At 43.2% G+C, this 26,447-nt stretch overlaps 1 protein-coding gene across 2 annotated transcripts; it reads left to right on the forward strand.

Moving 5' to 3' along the window:
- Window positions 1–1,204: 1,204 nt before the first annotated feature.
- Window positions 1,205–25,266, forward strand: LOC109901479 (D(2) dopamine receptor A). 2 transcript variants are annotated; one of them, XM_031786630.1, is made up of 8 exons: window positions 1,205–1,544; window positions 10,584–10,987; window positions 12,327–12,436; window positions 13,194–13,330; window positions 22,383–22,597; window positions 22,767–22,850; window positions 23,049–23,406; window positions 23,572–25,266. In XM_031786630.1, the coding sequence occupies exons 2-8, from the start codon at window positions 10,613–10,615 to the stop codon at window positions 23,766–23,768; spliced, it is 1,476 nt and encodes a 491-aa protein (XP_031642490.1). In that variant the 5' UTR covers window positions 1,205–1,544; window positions 10,584–10,612; the 3' UTR covers window positions 23,769–25,266. The 2 variants fall into 2 exon arrangements, with proteins under 2 accessions (XP_031642490.1, XP_020353065.2); XM_020497476.2 differs by lacking the exon at window positions 1,205–1,544 and having other exon boundaries at window positions 9,884–10,987.
- The last annotated feature ends 1,181 nt before the right edge of the window (window positions 25,267–26,447 follow it).

Below are 26,447 nucleotides of genomic sequence, written 5' to 3' on the forward strand. Positions count from 1 at the left end.
CAGTCTTTTTATCCAGCTCTACTTCCTCAAGTTGTCAATGTGTAGACTGAACCATTGTCTGGACCACCTGAGGTACCTTTTCCACAGTTTCTAAGCTTGCTTTCTCATTGGCTATGTCCCGATTCTCCACCCTTTTTAAAGCATAGGAGTGTAAGCATTGGCTGGAAGGAGTTTACACCATTGTAAAAAGTGTGTGCACACTTTGGAAGAACGGTGAAGAATTGGGGCTCAGCTATACTGTGTAGATCACATTATGCTCCCAGTGAGGCACATTGGTGAGAGATTTGTGCACGGAACAAACCGGCAGTCATGATCATTTTGAGTGAGTCATTTACTGAGATACTGCAGTTGGATGAAGGGGTTTTGATGTACACAGAGAGGCTTAAAGGTCTGCTTCATTGGAGATGGTTTAATAACCTTTCCAGATAGTGTGCTGTCTTATCTTAACTTCTAAGGCAGGGGTGGGCAACTAGATGTCAGAGCTGATGGACTACATAATTATAATAATTTGTACACTGCAAATTGACCAAGTCAGCCCAAAAATAGATATTTTTAAATGAAGTCATTATTTCATACCTTGATTCCATTGAGACACTATCACATACTGTATGGCTATCTTTTTATTTGTGGGAATACTTGAACAGATTTCCTAAGTTAACATGATTTTTTAATCCGAATTCCTGCTGATTTTACAGTCCTTTTTGACAAAATACTTTGAGGGGCCAAAATAAATGACTCGTAGGCCGAAGGTGTGTTTGTCTGTACGATGAAAAACAAACTGAGCGGATAGGCTTCATTCAGTACTTGGGCACTAACCAACTTCACTGAACTATCTTTTATAATTATGAGATATGAGTCTTACACTCACTGCGTTTTCAAGTGAGTTTGATAACACTGCCCATCTCGTACTGCCTGCCCTCATCCATTGCTATCCCCGTTTACGCATTGATGATGAAGCATATACGTTTTCCCCTTCGAATTGTCTTCCCCGTCTCATTTCTCTCTGATCTCCTCTGTTGCTTCTGCTCATTGCGAGCGAGGCCAAACATATATGGATGATTTTAATTTGTCGCCCAATTGGAGCGCTTTAGAGATCTTTTTACCCACGCGGTTCATTTGTTTTCATCGGTCTGTCTTTTTTTTTCTTCTGAATATACACACACACACACACACTGCTCACTGGCTAATGAGGGAGGAGGAGGGGGGGAGAGGGAGGGTACCGCTAAATCACTTGGAGGAAAGTACAGAGTGTGAAAACCAGAGAGGGGTGGCGAGAGGAAGGGATTTACTGCTGGAACACTCATTGAGGAGTAGATGGAGTGAGTGTTGCATGTTATAGAGGTTGAGGTGTGAGCTCTGACAGGAGAAGGGTTAGCAGGCTCAGAAGCAGACTGAGTGGTGACTGACTGATTCACTCTGTCATTTTCCGCTTATTCAGAGCGTCTTACGGTTTAGTGAGTGCATACATTTTCATACTGTCTGCTGTATGTTGCAATTCTCTGTTTGGAGGGAATGGGACTGACTACCACTACAGCCGAGTGAGGGTAAGTTGCAGTTTAACCTACTTTTTTACTCATCATTTTGTTGCTATTTGGGTTACCTGTCTCTGTATTTTTACGTTATAAGGTGTATGTCTCTCTGTGTCTGTGTGTACTTGTTCATTCATTCATGCACCTATGGTGGATTTACACTGCGAGCTTGAGAATGAGCTGCAGCAGGAGATGGGTAGTTCAGGAACTAGCCCTTTAGAATGTCAGGGAGGAGGTCTGCGTCCCAGCAGGAGCATAGAAAACCCTTTGAGAGTGGTCGACTCCCCTAGGAAACGAATGGGATTAAATATACCACTGTTTGGTATAATGACTGAATACATTGTTAAGACCTAGTAATGAGTCCCGGGGAAGTATGTATTAAAAGTCTGAGTCTGAGTGCTTATTTAGGATCAGTTCAGCCTTTCAGAACACAGGATCTCATGGATAGGGCCGACCTCGTCCTAGATTAGCACTCCTACTCTCAGATGCTTGATGCACCAGAATTTCTGCTTCGAAATATGGGACAAGTCAAGTACTTCGTTAGTCCTTCAATAAATGACCGTCTTTGCTCTGCCCCCCCCCCCCCCAGACACAAATACACACCACACGTTGGGAGCAGCACAGGGTCCGCCTCAGTGTAGCGCCCCTGGAGCCATGTACGGGTTAAGTGCCTTGCTCAAGGGCACAATGATGGCAGGTGGTACCTGGGATCTGAAAGGAGCAGCTTTCCGTCTGCCAGATCTGGTTGGCAGATAAGGGTGATACTGATTGTAATATTCAGAAACAGTTTTTACATTCGTATACTGTAGAACTAGTTTTTGTTTTGGGTATCATGAAGCATTGATACACTTTTAATCCCTACCCCTACCCCACATGGGGTCTCTTGCCAGGCCGTCATTGTAAATACAAAAACAAATATTAATTGACATGCCTGGTTAAATCATGGTCTTAATAAGAGGAATAGTAGATCATGGAGCGTTGAGTCTGAGAGAAGTGAGGGATTTAAAATATACCAGTCAGTATTTATTAATTAATTAATGAATTTCCCAGTAATGCGGCAGCCAGCCCAGCCACTACACTGAGTCCATCCTCTCTCAACACTGATGATTCATTCATACTGCTCAATTTCCTCCCTTTCCCTCCATTGATTGTCGCTGCCCAGTGAATATCTCGCCTAGAACAAGGTTGGGTACACGTTTTTTAAAAGTATTTTGTGTTGTGACCAACAAGGCCAAAGCTGTGCTAGACCTGGCTAGAGTCCATGTGACAGACAAGGAGAGAGAGAGCATGGAAGGACAGAGAGGTGATCTAGTCCATGGGTTGTTGTCACCACATATTTAACAGCCACAAGTTAAGGGCATATACTAAAAAAAACGAGGTGGCTGTTAAATATCTCTTTCCAAGCACAACCATTTTTAGGGGGAAAGGATTGTCAGAAAAAGAGAGCGAAAGAGGGGGTTTGAAGACACTGTTTTTATTTAATGAAAAGTCTAGACTATACTTCACAAGATATTGAGTCTTCATCTGCATAACTTACTTTAATTAAGTATGGCTTGAAGAAGCGCTGACACAGACAGTATAAAACAACAAGGTTAACTCGATTCCCCTCTTAGACACATCTCATCTATCTAAAATATATTTTTTTAAATCCATGAAACAAGTCTTAGAACACGCTTTGTATCCACTATCCATGATTTCCCATAAGCACTGCCGGGTAGAGCTTTTTCACAACAAGCCCAATTGCTGAACAGTACTGACCTTGTTAAACATATTGATTTCCTGTCAGTCAAAGGACTAAAGAAAAATATATATCGTAAATAAGGGATAAAAATTATATTCCCATACGAAAAAAAGATTGCAGTTTTGAAACAGCAGTCAACTGTGGTATTTTGAACGCAATAATTGCAGAATAACTGCAGTTGAACTTCAGTTACACTGCAAAATTACTTCATTAAAAAACGGGTTGTAAGGGTTGAAAGCAGATGCTTCCAAGGGGTGTGGTTTCTGAATTGAAGATGATCGTGGACTACAGGAAAAGGAGGGCCGAACACGCCCTCATTCACATTGATGGGGCTGTAGTGGAGCGGGTAGAGAGCTTCAAGTTCCTTGGTGTCCACATCCCCAACAAACTATCATGGTCCAAACACACCAATAAACTCGTGAAGAGGGCACGACAACGCCTTTCCCCCTCAGGAGACTGAAAAGATTTGGCATGGGTCCCCAGATCCTCAAAGTTCAACAGCTGCACTATCGAGAGCATTTTGACCGGTTGCATCACCGTCTGGTATGGCAACTGCTCGGCATCTGACCGCAATGTGCTACAGAGGGTAGTGCGTACGGCCCAGTACATCACTGGGGCCATGCTTCCTGCCATCCAGGTCCTCTACTAGGCGGTGTCAGAGGAAGGCCCCCAAAAATTGTCAGACTCCAGTTACCAAAGTCAGACTGTTCTCTCTGCTACCACACGGCAAGCAGTACCGGAGCGCCATGTCTAGGTCCAAGAGGCTCCTTAACAGCTTCTACCCCCAAGCCATAAGACTGCTGAACAAGTAATCAAATGGCCACTTGGACTATTGACACCCCCTCCCCCCCTTTGTTTTTACCCTGCTGCTACTCACTGTTTATCTTATCACTTATTATCTTATCACTTTACCCCTACTTTACCCCTATGTACAAATTACCTCGACTAACCTGTACCCCAGTGCATTGACTCGGTACCGGAACCCCCTGTATGTAGCCTCATTATTGTTATTTTTTTACTTAACTTTTTTTTATAATTTTTTTATTTATATTTTCTTAACCAACAATGCAGTTTTAATAAAATAGAGTTAAGGGCTTGTAAGTAAGCATTTCACGGTAAGGTCCTGTTGTATTCGGCGCATGTGACATAACATTTTATTTGAATTCGTTAAGCAATTAACATCCCATCATGCTTAGGGTCATGTATAAAAATGCTGTTCAGGCCATTATTTTGGCTACCATGGCTATGCCCCCATAGGGTACAATCTTTCCAGCACTCTCCCCTAACCACTGAGCCTCAGGGTAAAAGTGGAAAATGTAATGCTCTGAGACTATATATTCTGTGGAAACATCATCAAATACCTGAACACTTCTTCTCCCTTGCACAAATAAAGCCGTATGTCTGGAGCTCACTGGTGCAGAAATCTCTGAGGGCCCAGAATAGTTGATAAAATGTTTCATCTTCGCTAGCAAGAGCTGAAGACAGATGGGCTAGAATAAAGGCGGACAGGTGGAATAGAGGGAGGTACATGCAATTTAAAGATCCTGAACCAACTATAATGGATATTTATTTTCATCAGCATATTTTCTGTTAAACGATATATATGAAAATATGAAATATGTAGGTCCTAACTGGCATGCAGATTGGTAGAAATGGTCATGTAAATTGTCACTCCACATGAAAAAAAAGTTGCTGACCACTTATAAGCTTTAATTTATAAATTGTTCTGTAAAATAGGCAGACTATACCAGGAGCGGATTGGCCATCTGGCAAATGCCAGATGAGCTGGACCATTTTTTTTGGTTGGGTGTGCTGGTAGAAATATTGTTTTAATATACAAATAAAACAATGAGAACGGTGACATGGCCAGTGGCACATGCGCCTTTTTTTTTGTTGCCGTACCAGGCGGTGATACAGCCCGACAGGATGCTCTCAATTGTGCGTCTGTAAAAGTTTGTGAGGGTCTTAAGGGCCAAGCCGAATTTCTTCAACCTCCTGAGGTTGAAGAGACGCTATTGCGGCTTCTTCACCACACTGTCTGCGTGGATGGACATTTCAGATTGTCGTGATGGATCTTGAAGCTTCTCGCAGAGGAACTTGAAGCTTCTCACCTTCTCCATTACGGTCCCGCCGATGTGGATAGGGGTGTGTTCTCTCTGCTGTTTCCACGATCAGCTCCGTTTTGTTGACATTGAGGGAGAGGTTATTTTCCTGGCACCACTCCGCCAGGACCCTCACCACCTCCCTGTAGGCTGTCTCGTCATTATTGGTATTCAGGCCTACAACTGTTGTTTGCAAACATGATGGGTGAACAGAGAGTACAGGAGGGGGCTGAGCACGCACCCTTATGGGGCCCTAGTGTTGAGGATCAGCAAAGTGGAGGTGTTGTGTCCTACCTTCACCCCCTGGGGGCGGCCCGTCAGGATGTCCGGGACCCAGTTGTAGAGGGTGGGGTTCAGACCCAGGACCCTGAGCTTAATGATGAGCTTGGCGGGTACTATGGTGTTGGCTGAGCTATAGTCACTAACGAGGGCAAGGAGGTACAGTTGGGCGGGCACTGTCCTCTAAGGCCTGCACACAACGCCAGTCCTGACCAACACACATTTTTTAGAGGTCAACGGACATAAATAGTGTGATTTAGTCCAATAGGAACTCCGGTCATAGATTGTGGCCCTCTGAGACACTCCTATTACCACTCTGTGTCATTGGATGGAGTATGGATCCAATAGACTCTGCCTGGACAGCTAATTCTGAGATTGTGCTATAGTGCATTCGGAAAGTATTCAGACCCCTTGACTTTTTCCACATTTTGTTTTAATTTAGACTTATTCTAAAATGGATTAAATAAATACAAATCCTGACCAATCTACACACACAACCCATAATGACAAAGTGAAAACAGGTTTTTATATTAATTTGCACAAATCAAAAACAGAAATACCTTATTTACATAAGTATTCATACCCTTTGCTATGAGACCCAGAATTGAACTCAGGTGCATATTGTTTCCATTGAACATCCTTGAGATGTTTCTACAACTTCATTGGAGTCCAACTGTGGTAAATCCATTTGGAAAGGCACACACCTATCTATATATAAGGTCCCACAGTTGACAGTGCATGTCAGAGCAAACACCAAGTCATGAGGTCGAAGGAATTGTCCATAGAGCTCTGAGACAGGATTGTGTCAAGGTACAGATCTGGGGAAGGGTACAAAAACATTTCTGCAGCATTGAAGGACTCCAAGAACACAGTGGCCTCCATCATTCTTAAATGGAAGAAGTTTGGAACCACCAAAACTCTTCCTAGAACTGGACGCCTGGCCAACTGAGCAATTGGGGGTGAAGGGCCATGGTCAGGGAGGTGACCAAGAACCCGATGGTCACTCTGACAGAGCTCCAGAGTTCCTCTCCAGAGAACCTTCAAGAAGGACAACCATCTCTGCAGCACTCCACCAATCTGGCCTTTATGGTAGAGTGGCCAGACGGAAGCCACTCCTCAGTAAAAGGCACATGAAGGCCCGCTTAGAGTTTGCCAAAAGACACCTAAAGACTCTCAGACCATAAGAAACAAGGTGCTTCAACAAAGTACGGAGTAAAGAGTCTGAATACTTACAGTACCAATCAAAAGTTTGGACATCTTTTTGTCATAATGTCTGTGCTCGCGTGGGTGTGGTCACTGACTGGTTAAAACTTCATATATATGACCATTCATTTAGAAGGCTAACATCTTAAATCTTCTCACAAATAGTTTCATATTTAATCATATAAGTAGCACAACATCTAGATGTGAATCTGATCACTGGGAGGTATACACATTCAAAGATACAGTTATGTTGTTCTTCTGTCCTTACATTACAAATTAATAATGAATTCGACGTGATTGTTCTTGAACCTCTCTAGGGACCAACATCCAGTGAAGGTGCAGGGCGCCAAATTCAAACAGAAATCTCATAATTAAACTTCCTCAAACATACATGTATTACACACCATTTTAAAGATAAACTTGTTAATCCCACCACAGTGTCCGATTTCAAAAAAGCTTTACGACAAAAGCATACCATGCGATTATGAAAAACAGCAATTTTTCCAGCCAAAGAGAGGAGTCACAAAAAGCAGAAATAGAGAAAATGAATCACAAACCTTTGATCTTCATCAGATGGCACTCAAAGGACTTCATGTTACACAATACATGTATGTTTTGTTCGATCAAGTTCATATTTATATCCAAAAATCTCTGTTTACATTGGCGCGTTATGTTTTGCCTCCAAAACACCATGGAATAATCTGAGTAAAGCGCTCAGAGACCAAAACAAGCAATACAGATACCCGCCATGTTATGGAGTCAACAAAAGTCAGAAATAGCATTATAAATATTCACTTACATTTGATGATCTTCATCAGAATGCACTCCCAGGAATCCCAGTTCCACAATAATTGTTAGTTTTGTTCGATAAGGTCCATTTATGTCCAACTACCTCCTTTTTGTTCCCGCATTTAGTACAGTAATCCAAATGTGCAGGCACTAGGTCCAGACAAAGTCAAAAAAAGTTATATTACAGTTCGTAGAAACATGTCAAACGATGTATATAATCAATCTTTAGGATGTTTTTATCATAAAGCTTCAATAATGTTTCAACCGGAGAATTCCTTTGTCTTTAGAAATGAAAGGGAATGGAGCTAACTCTCACGGGCACGCGCCTGACTGAGCACATGGCCTTCTGGCAGACCTATGACTCAATCAGCTCTCATTCTCTCCCACTTCACAGTAGAAGCCTGAAACAAGGTTCTAAAGACTGTTGACATCTAGTGGAAGCCTTAGGACGTGCAATATGACCCCACAGACACTGTATATTGAATAGTCTAAGACTTGAAAACCTACAAACTTCAGATTTCCCACATCCTGGTTTGATTTTTTCTCAGGTTTTTGCCTGCCATATGAGTTCTGTTTATGCTCACAGACATCATTCAAATAGTTTTTTAGAAACTTCAGAGTGTTTTCCATCCAAATATATTAATAATATGCATATCCTAACATCTAGGCCTGAGTAACAGGCAGTTTACTCTGGGCATGCTTTACATCCGGATGTGAATATACTGCCCCCTACCCCAAATAAGTTAAGTACCAAAGGGCCCTTCAAACTCTTTGGATTACAGAAATATTGTTTCATTATTCAACCTTTTGATGTTACTGTAATGCAACATCTCTCTTGTGAGTAACAAAGGGATTTAACTTCTATTTCTGAAAGAGTGGGAGAGAGAGAGTTTTCTTGCAGGTATTTACGACAGTCATTAAACTGTGGTGGGAGAGGGGGGGATCTGGTGCATTTGATCCTCACCCAAAGGGCAAGTCATGACCTCATGCCGGTTATGTGTGCCTTGAATTCTAAATAAATCAGTGACAGTGTCACCAGCAAAGCACCATCACACCACCTCCTCCATGCTTCATGGTGGGAACCACACATGGGGAGATCCCCTACTCTGCGTCTCACAAAGACATGCCGGTTGGAACCAAAAATCTCAAATTTGGACTCATCAGGCCAAAGGACAGATTTCCACTGGTCTAATGCCCATTGCTCGTATTTCTTGGCCCAAGCAAGTTTCTTCTTCTTATTGGTGTCCTTTTAGTAGTGGTTTCTTTGCAGCAATTCGACCATGAAGGCCTGATTCACACAGTCTCCTCTGAACAGTTGATTTTGGAATGTCTGTTACTTGTGTAGGCTTTATTTGGGCTGCAATTTCTGATGCTGGTAACTCTAATGAACTTATCCTCTGCAGCAGAGGTAACTCTGGGTCTTCCTTTCTTGTGGCGGTCCTCATGAGAGCCAGTTTCATCATAGCACTTGATGGATTTTGTGAATGCACAAAGTTCTTGAAATGTTCTGTATTGACTAACCTTCCTGTCTTAAAGTAATGATGGACTGTTTCTCTGCTTATTTGAGCTGTTCTTTCCATATTATGGACTTGGTCTTTTACCAAATAGTTGCTGTCTGCTGTGTACCACCCCTACCTTGTCACAACACAACTGCTTGTCTCAAACGCATTAAGAAGGAAAGAAATTCCACAAATTAACTTATTAACAAGGCACAGCTGTTAATTTAAATGCATTCCAGGTGACTATCTCATGAATATGGTTGAGAGAATGCCAGGAGTGTGCAATGCTGTCATCAAGGCAAAGGGTGGCTAATTTGAAGAATCTCATATATAAAATATATTTTCATTTGTTTAACACTTTTTTGATTACTACATGATTCCATATGTGTTATTTCATAGTTTTGATATCTTCACTATTATTCTACAATGTAGAAAATAGTAAAAAGAAAGAAAAACAACCCTGGAATAAGTAGGTGTGTCTAAACCTTTGACTGGTACTGTATGTACATTTGATATTTCCTTTATCATATTCATACATTTGCTCAAATTTCAAATATCCTTTTTTTTGCTTTGTCATTATGGGGCATTGTGTGTAGATTGATGAAGGGGGAAAAACGATTTAATATATTTTAGAATAAGGCTGTAATGTAACAAAATGTGGGGGAAAAAGTCAAGTCTTAATACTTACCGAATGCACTGTACATGTGCTTATTCAGCATAGTATAGACTAAGTTATGACCTGATATAGTTTAGTAAGATGGTATGCGTCTGATGTAGGTTATGTTTTTCTGATGTAATAATGTTTTCATTCTCCTGTCTCCTACAGAATATGAGGCTGTGGGATCCATTTTAGAATAAGGCTGTAATGTAACAAAATGTGGAAAAATTCAAGAGGTTTGAATACTTTCAGATTGCACTATATGTAGGCTGGTGTAGGTATGTAGGGTAATTTAGAGGGTCAGGGAGGGAGCTTTAGATCTCTCCCTTTTAATTGTGTATCTCAAAGACAATCTGAAACATTGGATGGTGGAGGTGCTGTGGTTAGTTAGAGAAATGGGCTTAAGGTGGAATAAAACTGCCAGTCGAATGCAGAATCCCACTGTAATTCACGTAAAGTAGAAACATATGGTAGATGCTTATATAGCGACTGATGCCTAGTAACAACAAAGACATTTGATGTGTGGCCCATGTGGTAATCAAATCCACAACTGATATTGAAAGCGCAATGCTCCAATCTATTGAGCTATCAGCACCGCACCAACTAATCACTTCCCTTACAGGATGTAAAACTCCAATCTGCATTGAGCTGAGATAGTTGACAATTGTACATAAATCTACTGTATGTGTTGTGTAAATACAAGGTACAGAGTTGTAGAGATTTGTGTGTCAAATTGTGAGTTATAACTCTTGATGTTATTAGTCTCTCTTGTTACTTTTCCAGACTCTTCCAGACACACTGTCCAGAGGAGCATGATGACTACTTTCCCCAATGAGACAGAGGAGACGGGCTTCTCCTCCCTCTCTCCTTCATACCCCCCCTCCCTCACACCGTCCATCTCCCTCACCTCCAACCCTTCCTCTTCCTTCACATTCTCCCTCTCCACCTCCTCCTCCTCTCTGTCCAACTGCTCCAGCTCTCCATCGCCCTCCTCCCCTCCCTATAACTTCTACGCTGTGCTGCTGGTGCTGCTTATCTTCTGCGTGGTGTTTGGAAACATGCTAGTTTGTGTGGCGGTGTCGCGAGAGCGCGCCCTCCAGACCACCACCAACTACCTCATCGTCTCTCTGGCTGTGTCCGACCTGCTGCTGGCCACCCTTGTCATGCCCTGGGGCGTCTACCTGGAGGTGGGTGGGTAGGTGTGTGTGTGTGGGTTCGTATGTGTTTCTATCCATCTGGCAGCCAGTGTGTTTCTCTCTCTCACATTTGTCTGTCTCGTCCATGTCTTTACCTCCTAGTCTCTCTACACTAGTTCATTCGTAGGTGTTTCAAAAGCCCTCTCGGTTAACCTTTCTGGAAACGGGGGCAGTATTGAGTAGTTTGGATGAATAAGGTGCCTTATGTAAACTGCCTGTTACTCAGGCCCAGAAGATAGGATATGCATATGCATGGTAGTATTGGATAGAACACACTCTAAAGCTTCCAAAACTGTTAGGTTTTTCCAAAACTGTTAGGTTTCCTCAGGTTAAAACCTGAGGAAAATCCATCCAGGAAATGCTATTATTTTGAAATGGCTGTTTTTCCATTGAAAGCCTATCCACCATACAAAGACTTACGACCCAGTTCACGATACCTATGGCCAGTCTTTAGGCATTGTTTCAGCCTTTTTGTTTTTGAGGGAGAAACACAATGAAAACAATGAGGGAGGAACACTACTTTCAATGAGTGGACAGTGGAAATTGCCAGAGATGTTTGCTGCGTGTGACCGGGAGCGCGCATTCTTGTTTTTTCTTTTCTATTGACGAAGATATTGTCCAGTTGAAATATTAGCGATTATTTATGACAAAAACAGGAGTGATTATAAACATCTTTTGACATGTTTCTACAAACTTTTATGGTACTTTTTGAATTTTTCATCTGCTTGCTGTGAACGTGCTTTGTGCCAATAGATTACTGAACAAAACGCACCAACAAAACGGAGGTTTTTGGACATAAAGAGGGACTTTATCGAACAAAACAAACATTTATTGTGTAACATGGAGTCTTGTGAGTGCAACCATATGAAAATCATCAAAGGTAAGTGATTAATTTTATCGCTATTTCTGACTTTTGTTACTCCTCTACTTGGCTGGTTACTGTTTGTAATGTTTTGTGTTCTGGGGGCTGTCCTCAGATGATCGCATGGTATGATTTCGCTGTAAAGTCTTTGAAATCTGACACTGTGGTTGGATTAACAAGAAATGTATCTTTAAGCCGATGTATAACACTTGTATGTTTTAAGAATTTTTCCGCTAGCGGAACACCTATCCCTAATAGGTTTTAATGTCAAGGTAGCACGATCAATAACAGAAGCTACAGTTGGTTCCCATCAACAGTTTCTTCCCATCAACAGTTCCTTGTTGATCTGAATCTCTGAATCTGTCTTTGTTCTCCTTTCCTCCAGTCTATTATTCATAAGCATAACTGCGTCCCAAATGGCACCTATTCCCTATCAAGTGCACTAATACTGTATGTGTCCCTTCCTAGGTGGTAGGGGAGTGGCGCTTCAGTCTCATCCACTGTGACATCCTCCTGACCCTGGACGTCATGATGTGTACTGCCAGCATCCTCAACCTCTGTGCCATCAGCATCGACAGGTACTCACACTTTCTCTATCTACAGAATCTCTATCTCTCTTTATATACAGTGTACTTTCTATATGTCTGTCTGTCTTGCTCTTTCTCACTCTCCCCTCATCACTCTCCTCTCACACTCTCTCCAAAATTTGGATTGATTTCATAGTGTCCTTGCAGCATAAAACGTATTTTAAGGTGATGGTAATGTCTCCTGATGGGAAATATATTTTTTAATGCTTGTTATTGTTGCTTTCCCATAAAGAAAAATCAAAAATCAGGACACCATTTTCATATTTTCAGGTAGCCTCCTCACTTCTCAAGTATCATTATCTTCTTAACATGAGCTTATTTTGTCCAACCAAACCATACCCTTTTAAAACCGTTGAAGGAAATTGACAATTTCAGCAGTCTCAATACTTGTAGCCTTGTTTGTCCTTTTTGTAGACTGAATCCCTCTAAATGTGAAGCCATATCTCAGGGATTAGTGTGGGTACTGTTCTTTGTTTGTGTCTGTCCCTGACCACCAACTCTGTGGAGGGATGACAGTCTCCTCTCCTCACACCAGGCTTTCTATGGAGGACTCTTAGATTGGTTTGTCACACTGCTGCACTGTGAAACTGACTTGGACAGCTTTTGTTTGTGTTTGCCTGGTGAATGAGAGGAACTGACAATGCAACTTAACTTAGCGTGGGCGGTGGTGGACAAGGTGTTTATGTGCATGTGTGGTTGGTTGTGCGTGTGTGTAGGCGTTAGCTCTCAATACAGCATGTGTGTGCAGGTACACGGCGGTGGCGATGCCCATGCTGTATAACACCAGATACAGCTCCAGGAGGAGGGTGGCTCTGATGATTGCTGTCGTGTGGTTCCTCTCCTTCGCCATCTCCTGCCCTCTGCTGTTTGGACTCAACAACACAGGTTTCTATCTATTTCTGTCTTGCTCTCCTTTTCTCTGTCTCACTCGCTGTCTCTTTATCCCCCTCCCCCCTCTTTCTCAGTGACCACATTTACATGCACACCAATATCCCATTATTATTCAGGATACTCAAGTATTCTGTTTTTGAGGTGATGCGTATAAACGTCATATTCCGTTTACAACAACCCGAAAAAGCTTGTATCCAGGTAATGAGAAACCCGGATAAGATACCTGGGATATGCTGATATGCCCCAGAAGACTAAATAAAGTAATGCTCACCAGAACAATGTCTTACATCGATAGAATGAATGCATTAGTAATCTAGTTAACAGTAAAGTTGTCTGTTTCGTTTAGGTGCCTGGGGAGAAAATGCAATAACTCCGAAACAGTGGAAAGATTGGTCCTGTGCAAAATGTCCAAGTTTGACCGGTTTTAAGGAAAAGCTGAGAAAAAGACATTACTGATAAGACTTCAGTTTTTCTTGGATGCATATTTTATGTGGTTGAAATATTGTCTGCTTGCGTAAGTGTCAAAGATAACACATTACACGTGTATTCGCATTTGATGCTTAAAGACATCTTTCTCCACTCCTGTTCCTGAGTCAAAATGTTACTGCAAATTTTACATTGGCCTACATTCAATGCAAATTGTATTTGCCACATGCGTGAAATGCTTACTTACAAGCCCTTAACCAACAATGCAGTTTTAAGAAAATAGAGTTCAGAAAATATTTACTAAATAAACTAAAGTAAAAAAAGTAACAATAATAAGGCTATATACAGGGGATACTGGTACCGAGTCAATGTGCGGGGATACAGGCTAGTTAAGGTAATTGAGGTAACTTGTAAATGTGCTGAAGGTAGGGGTAAAGTGACTATGCATAGATAATAAACAGCGAGTAACAGCAGTGTAAAAGCAAAGAGGGGTGGTGTCAATGCAAATAGTCCGGATGGCCATTTGATTCATTGTTCAGCAGTCTTATGGCTTTGGGGAAGAAGCTGTTAATTAGCCTTTTGGACCTAGACTTGGTGCTCTGGTGCTGCTTGTCTTGCGATGGCAGAAAGAACAATCTATGACTTTGGGTGACTGGAGTCTGTGACCATTTTTTTGGACTTCCTCTGACACCGCCTCGTATAGAGGTCCTGGATAGCAAGAAACTTGGCCCCAGTGATGTACTGGGCCGTACGCCTTACCTTCAGGAGCACCTTACGGTCGGATGTCGAGCAGTTGCCATACCAGGCGGTGATGCAACCGGTCAGGACGCTCTCTGTAGGATGCTCTCTGGTGCAGCTGTAGAACTTTGAGGATCTGGGGACAAGACAAATCTTTTCAGTCTCCTGAGTTGGAAAAGGAGTTGTCGTGCCCTCTTCATGGCTGTCTTGGTGTGTTTAGTCCATGATAGTTTGTTGGTGCTGTAGACTCCCCATTGATGTGAATGGGGGCGTGTTCGGCCCTCCTTTTCCTGTAGTCCATGATCAGCTCCTTTTGTCCCTATGGGCTGTCTCAATGTTAATGACTTAACGTAGGTGTTGGAATCGTGCTTGGCCACACAGTCATGGGTGAACAGGGAGTACAGGAGGGAACTAAGCACCAACCACTGAGGGGCCCCGGTGTTGAGGATCAGCATGGCAGATGTGTTGTTGCTTACCCTTACCACCTGGCTGCGGCCCGTCAGGAAGTCCAGGATCCAGTTGCAGAGGAAGGTTTTTAGTCCCAGGGTACTTAGCTTAGTGATGATCTTTGTGGGCACTATGGTGTTGAACACTGAGCTGTAGTCAATGAACAGCATTCTCACATAGGTGTTCATTTTGTCCAGATGGGAAAGGCCAGTGTGGAGTGCAATTGAGATTGTGTAATCTGTGGATCTGTTGGGGTGGTATGCAAATTGTTGATGGATCTAGGGTTTCTGGGATGATGGTGTTGATGTGAGCCATGACCAGCCTTTCAAAGCATTTTATGGCTACCGACGTGAATGTTATGGGGCAGTAGTCATTTTAGGTAGGTTACCTTTGTGTTTTTGTGCACAGGGACTATGGTGGTCTGCTTCAAACAGACTCGGTCAGGGAGAGTTTGAAAATGCCAGTGAAGACACTTGCCAGTTGGTCAGTACATGCTCGGAGTACACGTCCTGGTAATCCGTCTGGCCCCGCACCCTTGTGAATGCTGTGGCTTGTTTAAAGATCGTACATCAGCTATGTAGGGGTGCTCTCATGCATGCTACAGTGTTGCTTGCCTCGACGCAAGCATAAAAGGCATTTAGCCCGTTTGGTAGGCTCTAGTCACTGGGCAGCTCTCGGCTGGGTTTTCCTTTGTAGTACGCAATAGTTGGCAAGCCCTGCCACGTCCGACAAGCATAAGAGCTGGTGTAATAGGATTCAATCTTAGTCCTGTATTGATGCTTTGCCTGTTTGATGGGTCTTCTGAGGGCATAGCGTCCGGATTAGTGTCCCGCGCTTTGAAAGCGGCAACTCTTGCCTTTAGCTTGGTGCGGATGTTGCCTATAATCCATGGCTTCTGGTTGGATAATGTACGTACGATCACTGTGAGGATGACTCGTCAATGCAGTTATTGATGAAGCCGGTGACTGAGGTAGTATACTCCTTCTTTGCCTTTGGATTAATCCCGGAACATATTCCAGTCTGTGCTAGCAAAACAGTCCTGTAGCGTAGCATCCGCGTCATCTGATCACTTCTGTATTGAGCGAGTCACTTGTACTTCCTGCTTTCGTTTTTGCTTGTAAACTGGAATCAGGAGGATATAATTATGGTCCGATTTGCCCAATGGAGGGTGAGAGAGAGCTTTGTACGCATCTCTATGTGTGGAGTAAATGTGGTCTAGAGTTTTTTTCCCCTCTGATTGCACATTTGACATGCTGGTAGAAAGTAGGTGGAATGGATTTAACCCTTGTGTAATCTTAACATTCTGTATACCCCCTTGTCCTGAGGGTAAAAAATTACTCGCCTTCACTTTACCCCTAAAATAAAGCAGCTTAATTGGATTTTAAACCCCAAATCTATTTTGCATGAAGAAACAACCTGTCATTCATCAAACTTTGAATATCTGGGTTTTCCCTCTTCACAATGCAGAAAGACTGCATTTAATCAGTGGACACCACTCTCTTTTATTACAACACACCTGTCATAGTTGTTTTCTTTGCTAAAGGTACTGCATATGTGTAAACATACATTTTTTTTAGCAAGAGAGCACTTGTATAGCCTACGGAAGTAGCAGAAATGTGCAAAAAGTAGTTTGGATTGCCTTTTATTGATGGGAAGCAATAACAGTCTTGAACTTGATATATACTTATATACTGTACAATGAGGAATCCAACTACAAAATACTAGTCTTCCATTTTTTTTACCATTGCCCCCACCCACAAGGTGTATGAACAACAATAATAAATAAGATAATAGATACAAAACAAAAACGTGAAGAAGATTAATCAATCCACTCTAATTAGCACATGTAGGACAGTATGCAAGTGTATGTGCGCATGGACTTTGCAGATGTATTTCTCACATGTACAGCACATTAGTATTTGTTTTACAGTCCTTCTTTGGGGGGTAGACGTGGCATCTCCTCCTCTTGCCTGCCCCAGCTGCAGCCTCAGGTGGATCAGGACAAGATTCAGCCCCTTGAACAGCTTTCACAAGCGCTGCAGAGGCTGCTGTGCGGGGAAGGTGCTCCCTTCTTTGAATGTGTGGGTTTACAAGTGCCTTTCCCAGCTGCTCCAGGAACACCATCCTCTTGTTCCTCTTATCATCCATCCAGGTAGGGTTGATCTTGTTACATATCACAAAGGCATTGTATGAGGACACATCAATTATGTTATGGATGATGGATTCTAAAGAAGTGAAGGATAAAGCCGATATTGTAGGGTTTTTTAAGTACGTCATATCTGCTGGTTCAGTTTTTGATAATTGTGGGGCCCAGGCCTCTAATATAAGCTCTGTTACAGTCAACTATGATATAGGCCCTCATGTGAACCATGTGAACTTTGAGCCTGTTTCTTATACTGAGGTCTATAAAGGCAATAGACACTAAAAGGTCTGCAGGTCCAGACAACCTGGACCCCTACCTCTAAAGACAGCAGCTGCTATTATTACTGAACCTGTGGCTCACATTTTCTACTTGAGTCTCTTGACCAATTCCATACCCAACATTTGGAAATCAGCTTATGTCCTCCCACTGCTAAAGGGTGGAGATCCCTCAGATGCTAATAACTATGGTCCTATCTCTGCTCTGTTTGGATTTATTAAAGGCATTTAATTCAGTTGACGATGAATTGTTGCTAGCTAGACTCTGTCTAGACTCTGTCTTTCTGACTGAACACAATGTGTATGTACTGACAATCACAAGTCTAGCTTTCTTGAGATTAATAGAGGTGTGGCCCAGGGTTCAATTTTTAGCTCCTGTGTTCTCAATTTTGATAAAATATTTGGTAAATGAGATGCAACCAGCATAGTTACATCTATATGCAGATGATACCGTTATATATTCATGTTCTCCTTCTCTGGTTCAGGCTGTTGAAGAGCTACAAACTGTTGTTCAGTCACTGCAGGCCTCTATGGTCTCAAACTGGTCTTGAATGTATAAAAAACAAAATTCAAGACCTATACCAGAGCTAGAAGTCTTCCAGAGAACGTTAGCATTGTCACATCTGGTGGCTTATCCGTTGAAAAAGTGTCATCCTACAAATACCTAGGTGTTTGGTTGGATGACTAGTTGTCCTTTTAAAGTTCATGTGGATAATTTTGTGACAAAGCATAAATTGAAATTGGGTTTTTATTTTTGTAATAAGGCTTGCTTCCCACTTATGGCTATAAAGAAGCTTGTTCAGGCCACTTTTCTCTCTGTAATTGATTATGGTGACTTGTTGTATATGCATGCAACCTCCTCCGTCTTAGAGACTGGACTCTGTTATCATGCATCCTTGCGCTTTATTACAAAGGCCAAGTCACTCACCCACCATTGCACCAAATGGTAGGTTGGACCTCACAAATGTAACTTTCTGTGCATATAAAGTATGTGTTCATCTACTAAACCCTTTTGGGTAAACTCCCTCTACCTTTGTAGTCTGGTCTCCTTCACCACCAGCAGTTACCATACCCGGTCTGCTAGGTGGTTGCTACTTAAAGTCCCCAGGACATTCACAGTATTAGGCAAGACTGCATTCTCTGCTTGTGCACCAGACGCATGGAATAATCTACAATCCATGCTTCATCTAGAAATGTTAGTGTAACTGAATTAGTTAAAAATATTGATGGGAGACTGTTACAGAGGAGTGTAAACGCGACACTGCGTCTCGATGGGCTTTTCCTGGTTAAATAAAGGTTAAATAAAAAAAATGGAAGATGACCAGGGGCCAGCGGGCAGTCATCCTCCTGCAGCTGTAAATTCCAATCACCTTGTCCAGGTAGTCCACGCCTCCTTTGTTGTGGTGATAGTCCAGGTTGATGGCTGGCTTCCTGTCCTCACGATCACTGATCGCAGCCTTTTTGTGCAGTGTGCTCAGGGGGACCACTTTCTTGTTCCTCTTTGGGTGGTAAGAAACTAGAGTGGTGGTGGGGATGAAGGAAAACTTTGATGAACCTCTCTCCCCTTTGTTGCGAGGAGTGCAGGGGGAACTCAGGCTTGTTCTTTCTAACTGTGCCAACCATGGTTATCTTCCGCTTCAGGAGCTGCAGGCTGAGTTCAATCAGTAGCACACATAATCTCAATTTCTCATTGTGTGGTGGGGGGGGGGGGGTTTGTGGTGTAAATAATTGTATAACTGACGGGTCAAAAATAACCCTAAGACCATCTTTGTACCCTGGTGGTGTACAGCTTTCATGAAAATATGATCAAATGCGATGTTTCACTTTTTCTAATGTTGGTGTCACTTTAGGAAAAGTAATCAAATTTCAAGTTGAAAAAAAATAATTTAGGGGGTTTTCTCTGCTGTTAAACATAGTGGCGGGTCATTTTTGACCCTTAAGACAACACAATGGTTATGTTTTCTTGCATTAAAGTCCCCGGCCACTAGGAGTGCCGTTTCTGGATGAGCATTTTCTTATACAACCTATGGCCTTATACAGCTCGTTGAGTGCCGTCTCAGTGCCAGCATCGGTTTGTGGTGGTAAATAGACAGCGATGAAAAATATAGATAAACTCTCTTGGTAGGTAGTGTGGTCTACAACTTATTATGAGGTACTCTACCTCAGGCAAGCAATACCTCAAGACTTCCTTAATATTAGACATTGTGCACCAGCTGCTATTGAAAAATAGACACACACCACCACCCCTCGTCTTAGCGGAGGTAACTGTTCTGTCTTGCCGATGCACGGAAAACCCAGCCAACTGTATATTATCCGTGTCGTCGTTCAACCACGACTCGGTGAAACATAAGATATTATAGTTTTAATGTACCGTTGGTAGAATAGTCTCGAACGAAGTTCATTCAGTTTATTCTCTAGTAATTGCTCATTGGCCAATAGAACGGATGTAAAGGTGGGGTTACTCACTCGCCGACGAATTCTCACAAGGCACCCGGATCTGTGCCTCCTGTATCTCTGTCTTCACGCGAATAACAGGGATTTGGGCCTGGTCTGGGAGCAACAGTATACCCTTTGTGTCACCCATTAAATAAAACATCTTTGTCCAGTTCGAGGTGAGTAATCCCTGTTCTGATATCCAGAACCTATTTTCTGTCATAAGAAACGGTAGCAGAAACATTGAGGTGAGTAATCCCTGTTCTGATATCCAGAACCTATTTTCTGTCATAAGAAACGGTAGCAGAAACATTATTTACAAAATATGTTGCAAAGAACAACACGATTGGTTAGGAGCCCGTAAAACGGCAGTCATCCCCTCCGGCGCCATTGTTCATCAGTGTCCATATTTCAGATACTATTCCATTTACATTCTGTTTATTCATGGATACAGGGATACTCATGGGCGGGATATCAAAGGTGCATGTAAACAGCTTTTCCGGAATAAGACCTTAAGCGTGACATGAGCTAAAATCCAGAAAACTTTGAACGTGGTCAATGACTCTAGGCCGAGGCTACAGAAACGTTATTTTTGCCCCTGTCCCGCCCCTCCTTAAACAGAGTGACTGAGCACTGAGCAGCAGCTTAAAGGAGGTCGACGAGTGGATCCCTCATGCACAGAAATCTCTGTGCTTTTTTGTTGCGGCAGCAAGTCGAGTTCCAGAAAATCCAGAACCACATCCACTCCAATGAATCTATTCAATGGAATCACAAGTGCACTAGTCTCCTTTACTCATTCGGTCTAGGAGAGACATAAACATGGCACGGGAAGATGCACGTGAGGAAACCCATACTCCTTTTGTTATTAGCTGTGTAAAATAAACATTGCAGTCTTCCAGTCCATCTGTTGTGAGCCTGGAAGATTGCAGCCCTACTGGATATCTGGGTATTGCCAGTTGGTGAGAGACAAAAAATGAATAATTAGTTAGATAGGGTTACATCTGTTTAGTCATGATGCGCAGTTATTTACTGAACTGCATTGTTGGTTAAGGGCTTGTAACTAAGCATTTCACGGTAAAGTCTACACATGCTCTATTTGGTGCATGTGACATGTGATTTGATTTGCAGTAACTGCAATCACTAAGAACACCATGCATGCACGCACGCACGCACGCACGCACGCACGCACGCACACACACACACACACACACACACACACACACACACACACACACGCTTACTAACAGCTTTCAGCTCTGTATGCTTTAATCAGTCAACACGTTTCAATGAAAGAGGGACTCACTGATTGGCCTGTCGTTCCACATCCACAATACAGAATGTTTACCAGTGATGCGGTGATGTTTACCAGTGATGCGGGTGTCATTTTATGTCCGAGGACGTGCCCATCATCACGTTTCGCTCAAGATGGTATTTTGTTTTGAAAAATGTTTGTGTCGTCTCGTTGGAGCGGTAGCTCGTGCGAAAACAAGCAAACTGAGGTTTGGAACATAAGCTCCTACCTTGAGGATGGGGCTGAAGAGAGTACTGCTTTTGTATGCAAAGGCTGCACAGCTTGATGCAACTGGATGGCAACAACCACTCTAGCTGGAGTGGCCAACACTAAAAGCCATTTTATGCTTGATCTGAAAAATGTGGTTGGAGGCTTCGTAGGGAGGGTGTGACGCAATTGTGGAGCATCTGGAGGCACGCAGAGGCCAAATCAAGCTCTGTTCCACATGTCTGTGTGCCTCTCAAATTTTGGAACAATTCGAAGGGCTCCATATAGCTCCACATTGACATGATTGGTTGACTGTCCCTGAGGGCGAGAGTTCTTGTATAAACACAAACTCGCTTTCTTGACAGCGTCCTTCACAACAGCTCTGTGCTGCTCGGCAAAGCGCAAGAAGTATAAATGCCCTGACATCTGTAGAGGCCATATCGCAGTAAATGCTCTACGTCCACTGCAGATGTCGGAGTGACCATGCAGCGCCTTTAATCCGCATGTTAACATTCAGTCACCTTTTGAGAGCGCCTCTAGCCTTTGAACACGTTGCTGGGAAAACGAGAGATGATGTGGCGTTCAGGGTCATCATGTGTCCTATAGAAAGGCTATGGTTATACTGTATATGGGGAAGCTTGAGTTTATTGGATTGGACCTACCACCTAAATGCAGTATCTTACAGTGTGCAGCATATAGTCATTTGCTAGCAGCTGTATAATGTTGAAAGGATTCAACTAGACTGTAGTTGTGTTGTGCTATAGGGAGTGGCCTGGCCTTATAAGAAGCAGATTTTAAATGCCTTTCAAATGTTGCATCCAGCTTGAATATGGAGAGGAAAAGCAAATGTCAAATGCTTATGTACCTGTCTTCTCTGGAGCTAAACCAGGCATTTACTTGGTTGCCACACCATTACAGAGTGGACTTAGCCAAAGATGTCAACGCGGTTAAATATGTCGATCTGACCTGACCTGTAGAGGAAAACTTCTCTCTTGCCTTAACATACACCTCCTCCCACCTGTCCCCACTCCCAAACAACATCTCTGTGTTTCTATCCACCTCTTCTCATCCCCTTCACTCCATCAGCCAGTCGGGAGGAGACCAAGTGTGCCTTCGCTGATCCGTCCTTCGTGGTCTACTCATCCGTGGCCTCCTTCTACGTTCCGTTCATCGTGACCCTGCTGGTGTACGCCCAAATCTGTGTGGTGCTGCGGAGGCGGGGCCGACGCACTGTGCCCCGTAGACACGGCCTGCACCCACAGGGAGGAGGCAAGACGGGGGAGGGCCACAGGCACAGGAAGGTTCATGACTGGTCAATCAATCTATCAATCAACTAATCAGCCAGTCATCAATCAATTAACCCCATAAAACTGCCAGCCAATAAAGCTTGATTTTAGAAGACAGTAGGTCCAAAAGCAAGCATCTTTGACTTTCTATCCCTCATTCTTTTCTCTCCCTTCATCCTCTCAGAATAAGTGTACCCACCCTGAGGATGTGAAGCTGTGCACTCTGATCATGAGGCCCCCCACCAGCGCCCCCCAACGCAAGAAAGTGGTAAGTCGCTGAAACACTGTGAGCCACTGCACAGGGGAACTACTGTGACCATAACGTTGGATTCCGAAATCTCCTATAACATGAGCCATAGATTTGAACTACAGTACCTATCTCTACATCTCTCGCTGTTTCTCTGTCTCCATTTGTCTCTCCCTTCCCATCTTTTCTTCCTGTCCCCCCCCCCCCCCTCCCTATTAGACGTTAGTGAAGGAGGCGGTGGTGCACCCCCTGGATGAGGAACCTGTGGGGCGTGGTTTCCTGTCCCAGTTAGACCAGAGCCTCCCCCCACCTCACCCCCCTCCCGCCTCCGGACGAGCCACCAAGGTCTCTCTTTCTATCTCGGTGGCGCCCGCGCCCTTCCTGGCCCTGTCCCCTTCGGTGGCACCACGCTCCGCCCTCGTACCCCGCCGTGCCACCTTCGAGGACGGCGTGAGTGGCCGCGAACGATGGAGGGAGCGAAATGCAGACAGGGAGAAGGGAGCGAAGGAGAGGGTGAAAGGGACTCTGTCGCAGCAGAAGGAGAGGAAGGCGACCCAGATGCTGGCTATCGTGCTAGGTGAGAGAAACAGGAGGAGACAATGAGGGCAGTCCCAATTCACTCCTTCCCCCTTCCCCTAGGCCCTTCAATGTTTGATCTGAAGGGAAGGGGCAGAGAGTGAATTGAGACTGAATAAGTCGTCATTAAGTCGTCACCCTTTAATTCTCCTCACTTCTCCATAAGGTGTGTTCATCATCTGCTGGCTACCCTTCTTCCTGACCCACGTGCTGAAGGCCCACTGTGCCAGCTGCTGTATCTCCCCCTCCCTGTACAGTGCTGTCACCTGGCTGGGCTACCTCAACAGTGCCGTCAACCCCGTCATCTACACCACCTTCAACATCGAGTTCCGTAAGGCCTTCATCAAGATCCTAAACTGCTGAGTACAGGGAAGAAGAAGAGGAGGGGGGAGAGTGGGAGGAAGGACAAGTGTGAAAAGTGTTTGAGTAGTGGAGAGAGGCAAAAAAAAAGTCATAGACTAGAAATGAAACTAAAGAAGTGAAAGAGAGGGGTGAAAACAAAGACAAGAAGGGAATGGAATGGAAGGAGAGATAGAGGGGGATGTAGAGAGAGGCGACAGAGAAGATTAAAAAAATATAATTTAAGAGGTCAAACAGAAGAGCAAGTGAATCAAATTTACAGAAATACCAAATCAAAAACAGCCCTGGGAATTATAAAGAGATGTACACTTCTGTAAATATAAAACATAACCAGGTGGAGAGAGATATTCTGAAGGTTCTATGGGAAGAGATGGGAGTCTCATGGGGTAGGGCACAAACAATGGCAAAATACAGACTACAGTGGCAGAAGACTGTCCCACTACGTACGAGGATGACTAAGTAAATGTATTGCTCTCTGATTCCGCTCTCACATATAATGTCAAAGCGTCTGCAGACGTTGTCCTGTTTTTACTCTGATACAGTTATTTACAGTTTGTAAATGACGTTAATTAAATTACAGAGGTAATCTTTTAAGGAGATACACAATCAATCTGCACCATCAAGCCGCAATTTTTCTCCAATAGCCGTCTTGTTGTGTCGTGCCAGTGTAAACAGGCCTATAAGAGATGTATTATATTTAGAACATGATGATGTTGGTGAAGATATGATGCCATAGTGATATGATGAGCGACTAATCAAGGTTTGTTCATAAAGTATATGTATATATTGTTGTTTAGAGTTTGTTAATGTGAGCTCTGCTGTAAATATCTGTTTTACTGTTATTGTACAGATACATGTAATAAATTATATTCTACTCATGTTGTTGCTAGTCTATTTCAAGTTTGCTGTGGGTTAGGGTCAAGTCGAATTGAAGTCAGTCAATTCTGTAAATAAAGATATTTTACAATTGAATAATAACTTAGAGAAAAGTTGTATTTTCAATGACGACTTATTCAGCTGAGGAGAAGCTATTTCAAAAGTCTAGCCGTTTTTGTATTTTAAATACAAATCACTTCCTGAATTGACTAACTTAAATTCAAATTGACCCCAACCCTGCTGTACTGGTCAAACAATAGACAGAATTTGACTAATTGGTTTTCAAAACTGCATTTGCTCTCTACGTTGATCTTTGGCTCTTCTCTCGCCACTTTAAGCTAACCCCTCTGGTGGTGAAGCAGTGTGGATGCTCCCTATGCTTGTCTGCCAACACCGAACTGTCTGCTACAGTAACGTGAGGGGCCAAATAAATGCTGCTGATGTGAAACAGGACTCACACACAGAGATAGTCGGTCAGTGTAAGTCATGGTTAGGTCACTGACTGCGTTTGTGCGTGCCCCCCATTGATAACTCCTGTCCCATCAATAAACATACACAAACTGCCCCATACAAATCATGTGTTTTTGTCATGCTGTATGCAAACCAACCTAGGAAATCAAATAAAAATGAGAAGCCCATCAAATACGAATGGATTTATTGTATATTTAAAACATAAGTATGTTTGTTTTCATTCAGTATACTGTGTATGTGTCTGTGCACCTCTGTAACTGAGTATCTGCGCGTGTGAATGACTCAGCGGTACAGTATACATTACCCTCTGTTAAACTCTGACCCTGGCTCACAATTATTCACGTGCATATTTCATGATCCCCGATGACAAGAGTGCATAGATCTGTTACAGGCCTACCTTGTTCAGGACTGCTCACACCTACCTACAGAGGAGAGAAAGATGGTGTAACTCATGAGGGGAGGGATGATGGGGGGGTGAGATAATGAATCGATTAGGAAAGGAACAAGGTTGGGTAAGGAAGGAGGAGTGCAGGTAGAAGAAGAGACAAAAGAGGAGCGGTCTGGTGAAAATAAACTGAAAAAGACCAAGCCTGGGATAGACAATGCATTTTACAGAATTGTTGCCACTATTTCAAGGATGTTTTTAATTGTGACTTTGGAATTCCAATTTTGAGTGAAGGAGCAATAAATTAAATTGAATAATCCCTGATGAAGTAGAGACACAGCTCTCTATGGCTAGTATCTACACTTTTTTTTTGTAAACAAAATGTCCTTGCCTAATCTACAATGGGTGGTATTTGATTGATTTCCCAGCAAGCTTCTAATTCTTTATAGCTCTATTATAGCAATTATGCTCTTTCTTATAATTTTCTCTCTAACTCTCATTCATGCACACAATTCTGTCGATTCAGAACCGACAGCACAAAACTTCTGGAGGACAATGTGTATACAGATATGTTAATAAATCCTGTGTGTGCAGAGAACAGAGATTGAGTCAAGATGTAAACATTCACACTTAAAACCCATTGTACACGTTCTTAAAAGCGTGTCTATATCTCTGCTGAAGCTCCCCTCTGGTCTGCTCTCCTGCCCAGCCGCATACCCTCTCTGCTCCTCCACCACCTGTCATATGCCTCCAACCCCTACAGCATCGTTCTGCTATCACCCCCCTCGCCCAACCACTCCTCACACCACCCCCTCAGAAACTCCTATACCCAGACCTCACAAGTATAGATATGAAGGCCTCCATTTTCCTTCCACATGCACAACGTCCACGCAATGAGCCCCTTACCCCATCCCTCGGAACCTGCCCCTCGGTTTCCCTCAATGTTGCCA

The sequence above is a fragment of the Oncorhynchus kisutch genome, linkage group LG13, assembly GCF_002021735.2.
Source record: "Oncorhynchus kisutch isolate 150728-3 linkage group LG13, Okis_V2, whole genome shotgun sequence".
Classification (NCBI taxonomy): domain Eukaryota; kingdom Metazoa; phylum Chordata; class Actinopteri; order Salmoniformes; family Salmonidae; genus Oncorhynchus; species Oncorhynchus kisutch.